The 12034-nt window shown below is 36.4% G+C and overlaps 1 protein-coding gene across 1 annotated transcript; it reads left to right on the forward strand.

Annotated features, from left to right (window-relative positions):
- The first annotated feature begins 385 nt into the window (after positions 1 to 385).
- Positions 386 to 12013, forward strand: LOC149248072 (linoleate 9S-lipoxygenase A-like). The gene is made up of 10 exons (XM_089447412.1): positions 386 to 563; positions 8748 to 8960; positions 9233 to 9307; positions 9713 to 10017; positions 10113 to 10353; positions 10455 to 10790; positions 10886 to 10971; positions 11060 to 11167; positions 11298 to 11602; positions 11743 to 12013. The coding sequence occupies exons 1-10, from the start codon at positions 386 to 388 to the stop codon at positions 12008 to 12010; spliced, it is 2115 nt and encodes a 704-aa protein (XP_089303538.1). The 3' UTR covers positions 12011 to 12013.
- The last annotated feature ends 21 nt before the right edge of the window (positions 12014 to 12034 follow it).

Here is a 12034-nt window from a genome sequence, read left to right on the forward strand (position 1 = left end):
ATAAGACTGCAAATTACTCATTGCTGGGTGATTTTATCATCGTTCAACACAGAGTCTCGAGCTCAACTTGTTTATAATTGCATTATTGTTGTTTCAAAGGAATTGTTGCTTTTTCATTGATGGGAACTTGTACGTGAAGGAATTAGTCCATCTGAATCAGTTGATCCTTCTCCTTTCCGCAATGACTAATTGACTATAATCAGCGGTGGATCGGCGGTGGTGGTTTGTTGGTGTCATTCATATAAGAGCTTCTGTCTTGTATGTCGCTATGGCATTATGCTTGTAAATGACAAACATCTCAGAAGGAGGCAGATGAAAGAGTGCTTGATTGATATCGCTTGACTCCAAAGGCATACCATGACGTTACACTAGCCCAAAAGGGCCCATGAGGGTCGGTGCTTATGGTTTCGGATTGATTGCTTCGCTCGTCTACGGGGAATGGCCGAAGAAGATCGGTTTAATTGGATCGATTCAATTGCTGGGAGTGCTGCTTGGATTTTTTGATCGCTTCGATTGCCTCAAGGATCAGAAGTGCAATACCTCAACGCATCATATAAACGTTGGTATTGGGTTAATTCATCATGCTAGTGAAATGAATCCTGCGATAAAAATATAATAGAACCGCTCCATTTAATGCATCATATGAACACTCCAATACATTAACACTGCTCCAATACCATTAATGCTGAAGGTATCAATAAAAACACTCCAATAAAAACGTTGCAATGGAATATAAAATATATTAATGTTGCATATAATTCATTCGTGGATAATGTATCGAATGGTGGAGGTATTGCATGAATCATGATGTATCAAATGCTGGATAATGGAAAATTTGTATAACGCTGCAGGTATCAATATTTACACCATATTTATTCCACTGCTAGGATATTTAATGTTGTCTCAGGGAATTTTAACGCTGTTGGAATCCCACTTCTCACACCATAGTACACAAATTAATGCATGCACTTATACAAATATTTATTTTAAGAGCCATCTCTTAATTTCTCTTGTGACTTCCAACATTCTATTGTAATAGATCATCATTTTTTCCAAAATCTATTGAAACACATATTGGTGATATTTACGGTGTTCATGAGTTACAAATGTTGTCAATGAAATCACTATCACATCTACCTTGTTATCAATAGTGTCTTTCTGTCGTTGACATTTCTACTCAAGTCAAATTTTGATATTCATAATTGCAAATAAAGGTAACTCTTCCTTGCCACTATTCGTACCTTACCATTACATATATAAATCATTTTGGGTACTTGGTCCTCTTTGATGGTGCCATTTGCTTCCTTGTGCTCACTCAGTGTTCTTGAACTTTTAGGTATCTTCCCCCTTTCTCCTTTAAATATTTTTAGTGTATGCAAATGATCAATGCCATTGATGCCAATTTCAATGGTATGTACTGGTAGCTTTTTACTCAACAATTTATTGTTCTAGAATTTTTTTTAGAATTGAATGCCTAGAAATTGCATCTTAATGACTGTAGAGAATAGATTTGACCATACAATGGATTTGAATGTTTGTTCATTTGCTTTCTATGAGATATATGAGGTATATTTTCTGCATCTTGTATAGATATGGAGAACACACTCTTAGTATGATTCCATTTATTCTTTTGTAAAGTTACTGATGAATTGAATCTTCCTTTAAATTTTTAGATCAAGAAATTTGTTCTTCTTCAACTGTGATGCTAATGCTTTGAATAATTTCCTTCATAAATTCACTTGAAATCTTCTTTCACTTTCATCATATAGCATTAATATCACCCAAATATTTACGACCATAATAATGAAGCTGAATGATTTGGAGAAATCCTAGTGATGCAATTCAGTGCGACACAATATTTCAATCACATGATAGCGTTATAATTGTAGAAGCATTTTCATAATTTTCTTCAACAGTAGTTCTTTGCAATCACAAGGGGATCTATGTATGAAATGATCCTTTGCAGCATTTTTTTCTTGATCATCCATTGAGCTAGATTCCTTCATATGGAAGGTGCAAATAATGTGGATCACAGGTCGATCTCATGATTCTTCATGATGGAGACTTCTTGAAAACTCGACATAAAGATGAATAAAATATGCTCCTCTAGGCTTGATGGTAGCATAAATATTTGAAGATATCTCAGTTTTGAATGTAGCATTGTAGCTTAATTACTAGTTGTCCTTTTTATTTAAGAGCCAATTTCCATAGTAGTCTCTTTGCTTTCATGTATATAATTAAATGGATCTTAGATCAAATGTTAGTTAATACGTGGATCATCGTAATGTACATCAATGTATTCCATATAAACAATTATATTCATCATAAGCGAAGGATTTTTAAGAAAATTCTAATGACGCCAACATTCTTTGTCTAGATATGTAAATGTTCATTTGAAACCATTTATTTACATGCTTATATACATGATATATACATGTGTGCATTTATCTATAAAAACTTTTCCAAATACACTGAACTTTTGAATGGTGCACCTAGTTCATGTTGCTTGCTCATGAAGAAGACGACTTCATCTCGCAATTTGATGACGCCTTTATTCTTGTTGCTTCTTAGTTGCTTCAAATTCTTCACAAAATCATATGCTTCTTGTTCCTCTTCTTTACTTGTTCTTGCTCTCCCCCTTATATAGTGCATTCAATTTCAAGTTTTAGATTCTCCTTTTGAATTCACATCAGTGAGAAGTACTTGTTGAAATTATCCCTAACTTGTCTCTCAAATACTGAAATGGTTCTCTAGCAAGAGGATTTGTAAATATATATGACATTTGTTCTTTTAAGGGTATTTACTCCATCTTCACTGTTTTCTCAACCACTTGTTCTCTGAGAAAGTGGTACTTTACAGGTATATGTTTAGTCTTTGAATGAAGCAGAAGATTTTTAGGAATGCTTACTGCACTTGTATTTTCGTATTTGATATATATAGGTTCACTAAAATTTACCTTCATATCCTGTAGTGTCTGTTTCATCCACAACACCTGTGTGCAACAAGCTGCAATTGCTATGTCTTCAACTTCTGCTATAGATAGATAAATTGATGATTGTCTCTTGCTTAACCATGCATCCAAAGACTCTCCTAGGTAGAATGCACCACCACTTGTACTTTTTCTGTCATCCACATAGTTGGCCCAATCTGCATCTGTGTATGTTGTCAATGTAAAGTCTGTCCCTTTTGGATACCATAGACTATAGTATATAATTCCTTTCAAGTATTTGAATATCCTCTTTATTGCTAACATATGACTTTGTTTCGATTCTCATTGATATCTTGCTACTATTCCGATAGCTAACATTATATCTGGTCCAGAAGTTGTTAGGTATATTAGACTTCTTATCATATATCTGTAAAGCGTTCGATCCACATAAGGTGATTCATCATCTACACATAGCTTGCATCCAGTAGTCATGGGGGTTGAGACAGGTTTAGAGTCTTCCATTTGGAACATTTTCAGCATATATCTTAGGTATTTCTCTTGAGATATGAATATGCCTCCAACCTTTTGTAGGATTTGCAACCCTAGGTAGAAGGTATGTTCTCCAATCATTGACATCTTGAACTCAAACTTCATCTCTTTAGCAAACCTTTTTACTAGATGATCTTTATTTTTGCCAAACATGATATCATGCACATATACAACCACAATTAATAATTCACCACCATCAACCTTTATGTACAGATTACTATCAACTTCTCCTCTCTTCAAACCCTATTTTTGAAGGTACTTTTCCATTCTAGAGTACCATGTTCATGGTGCATGTTTAATACCATAAATTGCCTTCTTTAACCTGCATACATAGTTAGGTTTATCTGATAAAAATAACCTTTCAGTTTGTTCCATATAGACCTCTTCCTCAAGCTCTCCATTTAGAAAAGAAGACTTCACATCCATTTCATATACTTTGAAATCCTTGTAACAAGCAAAAGCCAAAAGCATCCTAATTGCCTCCAATCTCACAACTGGTGCAAAGTTTTATTTGGAATCAAGGAATTCTACTTATGAGTACCCCTTGCATTCTAGTCTGGGTTTATTTCTCACAATATGACCATTTTCATTCATTTTGTTCTTGAATACCCATTTTTTCCCAATGATATTTTTTTCCTATTGGTCTTGGTGTTAGTTCCCAAGTCTTATTCTTTTCGATTTGATCTAACTCCTCATTCATAGAATCTATCAAACTTTGGTATTTACTTGCCTCATTAAAGTTCTTTGGCTCTATTAGTGACAACATAGCTATATGAACTTGCTCATATTTTTCTGCTAGTTTCCTCCTTGTTTGAACTCCTTCACTTTTATCTCCAATAATTTGATTTTTAGGATGATTCTTTTGAGTGTGTCTTGAGGGTCCTTTTGAATGAGTCTTTGTATCTTCTAATGCTTCATCTTGTACTTCATTCTCTTTATTTTCATGATGGTGATGATCTGGAGGATTAATAAAACTCGTACTTTTGTTTTTATCAGATAACTCTTCATCAAACCTTACATCTATGCATTCCACAATATTATGCAACCTCTTATTATAACATCTATATCCCTTACTTTTTGATGAATATCCCAAAAATATTCCTTCATTAGATCGAGCATCAAACTTTCCTAGATTTTCATCATTATTTTTTATATAACATTTACTCCCAAATACTTTAAAATGCTTGATTGATGTTGGTTTCCCATGCCACAGTTCATATGGTGTCTTATCACAGTTTGGTCTGAGATGTGCCTTATTGAGAATATGTACTATTGTATGCACTACTTCTGCCCAATAGGTTTGAGGAATGTTTCTTTCTTGCATAATGGCTCTGGCCATTTCTTGAACAAATCTATTTTGTCCCTCTACAAATCCATGTTGTTGCGGTGTTTCTACAATAATATACTGTCATTTTATGCCAAATTCATTACACAGGTCTGCAAACTCATTTGATGTAAATTCACCTCCTCTGTCTGACTTTATGCACTTTATCTTACACCCTGTTTTGTTTTCTGCTAGTTCCTTGAATATTTTGAACTTCTCAAATGCTTCTGACTTATTTCTAAGGAATGCCACCCATGTCAATCTCGAATAGTCATCAATTATCAACATGAAATATTTTTCTCCTCCTAGTGCATCTGTTCTAGAAGTCCCACAAAAATCCATGTAAACTAGTTATAAATGATTACTACTTGATAGTTTATCTTTGACTTTGAATGATGTTCATGTTTGTTTACCTATTTGACATGACTTGCAGATAGTGTTTTGAGGCTTCTTTATTGTTGTTATATCTCTAACTTCTCTCTTCTTTCTAGGTTTGATGATGTGATCAAAGTTGAGATGCCCCAATCTCCTATGTCGTAGACAAGATTCATCTTGTTTTCTGATGTAGCATTCCTCACTCTCTTCCTTCAAGATATAAACATTATTATCTATTCAAACTCATTTAGGCAGAGTTTTCCCTCTAGATTTTGACATGATTTCACAATCTTGAGCTCAAAAGAGAACCTCACAACCTTTTCCACACATCTAACTTACACTTAACAAATCATGTTTTAGACCATCTAAAAACAAAACATCGTGAGCCTTTCCTCTTCCATTATTCAAACTGACAATACCCTTTCCTCTAATTTTTCCTACTTCATTGTTGTCGAATGTGACATTTCCAGTTTTATTTTCATCCAAGGATACAAACTTTATTTTATCTCTTGTCATATGTCTATATTAGTCACTGTCCACATACCATTTAATTTTTTGATCTTGAGCATATAGAACTAGGTTGCACTTATCAACTTTCTTTTCTTCCCTCTTCTTTCTCCATTGCATGCATCCATCTATTTTATAATTATTCTAAGATGGTAATCCATTGTCCTTACGCTGACATTCATATGATTTGTGCCGAAATTTGTGACAATAGAAACATTTAGTCACTAGTGATATCAAGGAGAGGAGAATATGCATTTTTATCTAGATTCATGTTTGTTTTGATGTATGTTAATCCATTATTAGCTTTACGTCTCTTATAATTTACCAAATCAATTATTCTGACATAAGCTCTACAATCTACGACTTTATGTACAAAATTTTTACAACAGTAATAATATCCATAGAAAAAACATATGTACATGGTAGTGGACGTCGCTTGGGGATATAACCATCTAGACATTTGATAATCCTGTCTCCTAAAGAAGTATGGTCTTTGATAGTTTGTTGTTTTATTTTCCATTACTTTTATCTCCTAGACTTTTCCAGTAGTGTTTCTTTGCAGCTGTTCATTTGATGTTGAAGTGTTGGTCAATTTTTTGTTCTTAGACTCATGTGATATATCATTCTCCCCCCTAGCATATTTTACAAAGGTGATTGTCCTTTTATCCTTTACCTTGGGTTTACTGGATTCTCCTTCATAAGCTAACCTGATATTTTTTAGTGGAGACCTATGAGCATTTAATATCACATCCATTTTTCAGACCCTTTTATCTGTTGAATATTCATGTTTAGTTCAATTTGAGCCTTCTTTAGCTTCTTCTTCAGACTTACCACCTCTTCTTCCAGTCTTTCACAAACATGGTTTTTCTTTTTAAACTTGGTTTTTCTCTTTTATTTGCTGCATAAAAATGTCTTCCACCTTCTTTAATTCTTCAAGTTCAACTTTCAACTTGATAATGTATTCTGAATTTGATTCTGCTTTTACATATTTCAATAAGATCTCTTTCTACTTTCTATTATTTAGTTAAACCTTTCTATTTCATCTAGTGCACTAATCAACTCCCCCTCAAGGTCTACCTCACCTTCCTCTTCTTCTTCATATTACTAGAAATATTTTTCAAGTGCCTCTGAGGCCATCAACCTGAAGTCACTCATTCCATCTTCACTAGAGGATTAATTGGTACTTTAAGATACACTGCTATCTTCTTGAGCATAGAATTTTTTTCTTTTAATTTTTCTCTCTTTTTGCATTTTATTAGACTTGTTCTTCTCTTTCCCTTTAATCTAATTTTTTTCTTTCTTATAAGGACATTTTGAAGCATAATGCCCCACTCTTCCACAATTAAAACACTTAAATGGAAGTTTTCCTTTGTACTTACCTATGCCTTTCTTCAACCTTCTGACAAATTTTTCTTCTTCTTCATTAAAACCCGAGCATGAACATTCGTTTTCTTCTATGGATGACCCGGACTTCTGCAGGAACGCAAAAAAATATAGATATACATATAAACACAAAGATGCAAAAGGAATAAAACTTTATTTCATTAATATCAAAGAACTGAAATATGCATACATACAGAATAGAAATAAACTAGCTCGGGCGATGGTAGCTTATCTCTGAGAAGAGATGTGGCAACTACATGCCTCTGAACTATGTTACAATGAGGCTTGAAGAAATATTTATTATTTAGAAACAATGGAAAACCGTAAACATCCAAAAAAACTAACCCTAGGAGATAGCGCCAGAACTATGGGCCCCATTTGGGTAAATTGGCACATTAACTCCCGAGGTCGTAACTTTGGCATACGATCTCCGTTTGATGTACACAATACCTCGCTAGAAATATCTATCCGGGGAATACAACTTTCAAATGAAAATATAAATCAAAGAGGCATGTTTTCCCGTTTTTCCCTAAAATTGTTGTTTAGGGCCTTAAAACAATTTCAGAAGTTCAGGACTCGAAAAACTGCCAAAAATAATAAATTGTGCTACAATTAAGGAAACTGAGAAACTGAAAGAGACAATGATGGGGGTCCAAGTGGAATAGTGGGTGGACACCAATATCCACCTGGATAAGTTCTCCTCCCTTATGAAGAAATGTTCCCCATTTCCTTGAGTGTCTCCATGAGATGGGGAAACTTTTGTTAAACTTGGTCCCTAGTGAGCCACTTTCCTTGGTGCATGAGTTGGCCAACTTTGACAACTCGATATAGTTGGATCTTCTGTTGGCGAGTGTTCTTGATCTGTGTTTCCATGATCTGATCAGTTGTGGATAGTATATACCCATAGAAAGTCGGTGGTCAGCCTTGCAAGGATATGATATATCCAGAGAAAATTGGTGGTTTGAATTTGCACGATTGAAATCCATAACCTAAAGGAAAATCATGGAAAAGTTGTCATTGAAGTAGTTGGTTTTACATAATTTTGATGAGAAAATTGGTGGTTTGAATTTGCACGATTGAAATCCATAACCTAAAGGAAAATCATGGAAAAGTTGTCATGGAAGTAGTTGGTTTTACATAATTTTGATTATCGTATTATATAATTTATTTATTTAGCAATAAAATTCACTTTAATTATGTAATTTCTTATTGAACTGGGCGTCAGCGAATGACCGGATCTACGACCTTTGTTTTTAGCGTTAACCATGAAAGCGACATGTTAGATCCATGGGGATTGAGGCATAACAGGTGCTACACCCGGAAGGGTTGCAGCTGCTAGGCACTGACGCCTGAACCCTTTATACCGCATTTAGGCGATCACGGTACAATGGTACCATTAATACTAAGGTAAAACCCTAATTATGAAGTAGAAGAAAAACAGTGGAAAAAAAATAAATTGATCCGTACATGCTATAATATAATATGGGCAGGTGGTACAATGGCATAACTTTTTAATAGAATCATTTACTACTGACCAGTGTCTTGGTCGGCAGGAAACTTATTTGTTTGCTCAGCAGTCTATAAATGCCAATTACTCTTTGTAACAGAGAAGGGCAAGGCAAGCCGCTCAAGGATTGCGAGTGCAAGTATACGTGGATTAGGCATTACGGTTGGACACAGAAATGAAAAATTTCGAAATTTTCGGGAGGTGCAAGAAGGGAGTTACCAAGATCGAAGGGAGGGTTGTCCTTCGGAAAGCGTCTCTTCTGGATGTCAAGGATTTATCTGCCAGCGTTGGAGATCGTGTATTCGAATTGCTGCGACAGAAGGTGATTTTTCAGCTTGTGAGTAGCGACCAGCGTCCAGAATGGAGATCTCTGTTCATCATCTCTTGTTGGTGTCTCTGGAAGTGAAGGAATGCCTGCATCTTCCAGGATTCCAAGACCCCTATCACCTCTACACTGGTGGATATATCTACTATGCTTCATCAGGCTTGAATAATTTTTGGACCCTCACTTCATGTTTTTATTTATCAGGGTCTATCTTTTCTTCTCATATAGATTTTTTGCGCACCAAGCGGAACTATCCTCCTCCAGATCTTTTTATCCTTTTTGGATGTTTATCTAGTTATGTTTTGTTTTCTCTGGTTTCCTCATATGGAACAGGGAGCTCAACACTGGCTGACGAGCTTTCAAAAAGTGCATATCCGCTGTTCCATGTTTTTTTCATTTCTGCTACAGGTGGAAGGCGTTTTCCCAATGTGCTGTCTCTGCCTCTATCTATTGATGGGAAGCTTTTTCTTTTCAAAATTAGTCATCTTTGGACTCTCTCATTCTGAGACGGTAGATGTTTTTTTAGACTGATTATTGTAACATAAGATAGTATATACAGAAATATGGATTCCTCATATGGATCAGGTAACAGCTCATCCATTTTACAGGCCCTGTGTACTTCATCAGCTGGCTTTATATGTACATGCTCATTGTATCCTGATTTTCTGTCTGAAAAAAAAAAGATCAAGGTGAAATAATGAATTTGCATGATTATAGATTAATGTCGTCATGAATTCCTTGGCTTTGTTCTACAATCCATGTCAGTTATTATGCAAGTAGTTATAGTAGCCGTGAATTGATCTGTTATTGCAGAAACGGGCCAGGGTTTACGTAGCCGTCCTGCTCATTTAGAATGGAAATATCTGCTCCCCTCGCTGGAATACGTTAGTAAGGATTCAGAACACCGAATCAGCTTCGAGTGGGCTCCTGAGATGGGAATCCCCGGCGCTGTACTGGTGACAAACAATCACCCCCGAGAATTCTTTCTGAAAGAGCTTTCAATTCAAATCCCCGGAAAAGGCGATATTCGTTTCCTGTGCAACTCCTGGATCTATCCCAAGTGGATGACTCGATTCTACTCCGATCTAATCGCTGAACGAGTCTTCTTTGCAAATAATGTACATAACGTCTAATTTCATTAACTTACGTACGCTTTGCATCAAACTGCCCGTCTGAAATGAAAATATTAATATTTATATATCCATGTGTGCAGAGCTATCTTCCGGATGAAACGCCGTTAGGTCTGGTGGCTTTGAGGAACGTAGAGCTGGTGAGATTGAGAGGAAATGGAACGGGCAAAAGGAATACATGGGATCGCATTTATGACTACGATGTTTACAATGATCTGGGCGATCCTGACACCAAGAAGGAGTTAGAAAGGAAAGTGTTGGGTGGATCCCAGGAATTGCCATATCCCCGCAGGTGTAGAACTGGTCGTCCGCGTTCTAAAACAAGTAACTACCTGCTGCCCATGGGTTAGACGATCAAATTAAAGTGTAGTTACTATATATAATTTCAATAGAACTTACGCTTTACGTGTTACGAGCGTTTGCAGGTCAGGCTTTCGAGAGCATGAACCGGCTATGCAGCCTTACACAGAGCTTCTATATTCCCTCAGACGAACAATTTCCGCAGGAGTGCCTTTCAGACTTCAGAGCTCATTTCCTCAAAGCTTTCTCTAAAGTAGTTATACCCGCCATAATGTCAGCTGTTAAGCCTGAGTTTGCCAGTTTGAAGGAAGTTCGTGGTCTCTATAGTAAGGGAATTTCATTTTTGACTAACATTACAGCCAGTTTAGCCAAAGAAGTCCTTCCCGGTCAGACGATAAAAGGGATTCTGAATACAGATGATCAAGCTATCCTCAAGTTTCCGCTTCCCACTATTATTAGCAGTGAGTGGATTAATCCTAAATTTGAATTTAATGCATTTTGGGCACTATTAATTATGTTTGATAATTACTGAATGAAATCGGTGTCTGTGCAATAGGGGATGACGCTGCATGGATGACAGAGGAGGAGTTTGCCCGCCAGACGCTTTCTGGAGTGAATCCGATGGTCATTCAATGTTTACAAGTATGAAGCAACCGAGATTTTTAATTCTTCTTCTTCTTCTTCTTATTATAATACTGATGACCATACGAACTTCTTTATGTGATTACAGAGCTTTCCACCGTCAGGCCACCTGAACGCACAAATCTATGGTTCCCAACAAAGTGCAATCACCGCTGAACATATTCTTAAAAGCCTAGATGGCATCTCGGTGGAGGAGGTATTTAGTTCCTTCAGTTAAATTGTTAATTAGATTTAATGGTTCGTTAATGACTATATACTAGTATTTTGAATATTCTTCCGCAATACGATAGACAGACAACCATTAAGCATGCATGTCCATATAGCAGGCTATTAAATCGAAGAGGCTCTTTATATTGGACTACTATGACGCTTACATGCCCTACGTCGAGCTCGTGAACCAGCTTCCTACCAGCAAAGCCTACGCTACCCGTTCACTTTTCTTCCTGGCCGACACCGGAACTCTAAAGCCTGTGGCCATTGAGCTGTGTTTGCCTCCCACGTCAGTGGGCTTGGGTTCAAGACAAGTCTACACTCCTGACTATAGCGGTGAAGATAAAGGGTGGTTATGGCAACTAGCCAAAGCTCATGTGCGGGCAAACGATTCCGGTTATCATCAGTTGGTTAGCCATTGGTAAGAGATAACAATATCATTTGTGTTTTTAAGTTTGAACTTGTTAGAAGATTACTAACCACCTTTATCATATTCACATTTGCAGTGCTTCGTCTACTTAGAAATTATTTATAAAGTTTTTCCTTTTCTTTCAAATGCAGGCTCAGGACTCATGCTGTGGTGGAGCCATTTATCATTGCTACCCATAGACATTTGAGCAAACTGCACCCACTTCACAAGTTGCTGATACCTCACTTTCGCAATACTATGGAGATCAATCGATCTGCTCGTCAGTCGTTGATAAATGCAGGAGGCATAATCGAGCAATGTTTTACGAGTGGTAAATATTCTATGGAAATTTCGGCCAAAACATACATGGATTGGAGGTTCAACGAGCAAGGACTGCCAGCTGATCTCCTTAAAAGGTGATGTTATGACCATAACCATGTTGTA

The sequence above is a fragment of the Pinus tabuliformis genome, chromosome 7 (genome assembly GCF_031772625.1).
Source record: "Pinus tabuliformis cultivar Carrire ecotype Pingquan chromosome 7, CPIR1, whole genome shotgun sequence".
Classification (NCBI taxonomy): domain Eukaryota; kingdom Viridiplantae; phylum Streptophyta; class Pinopsida; order Pinales; family Pinaceae; genus Pinus; species Pinus tabuliformis.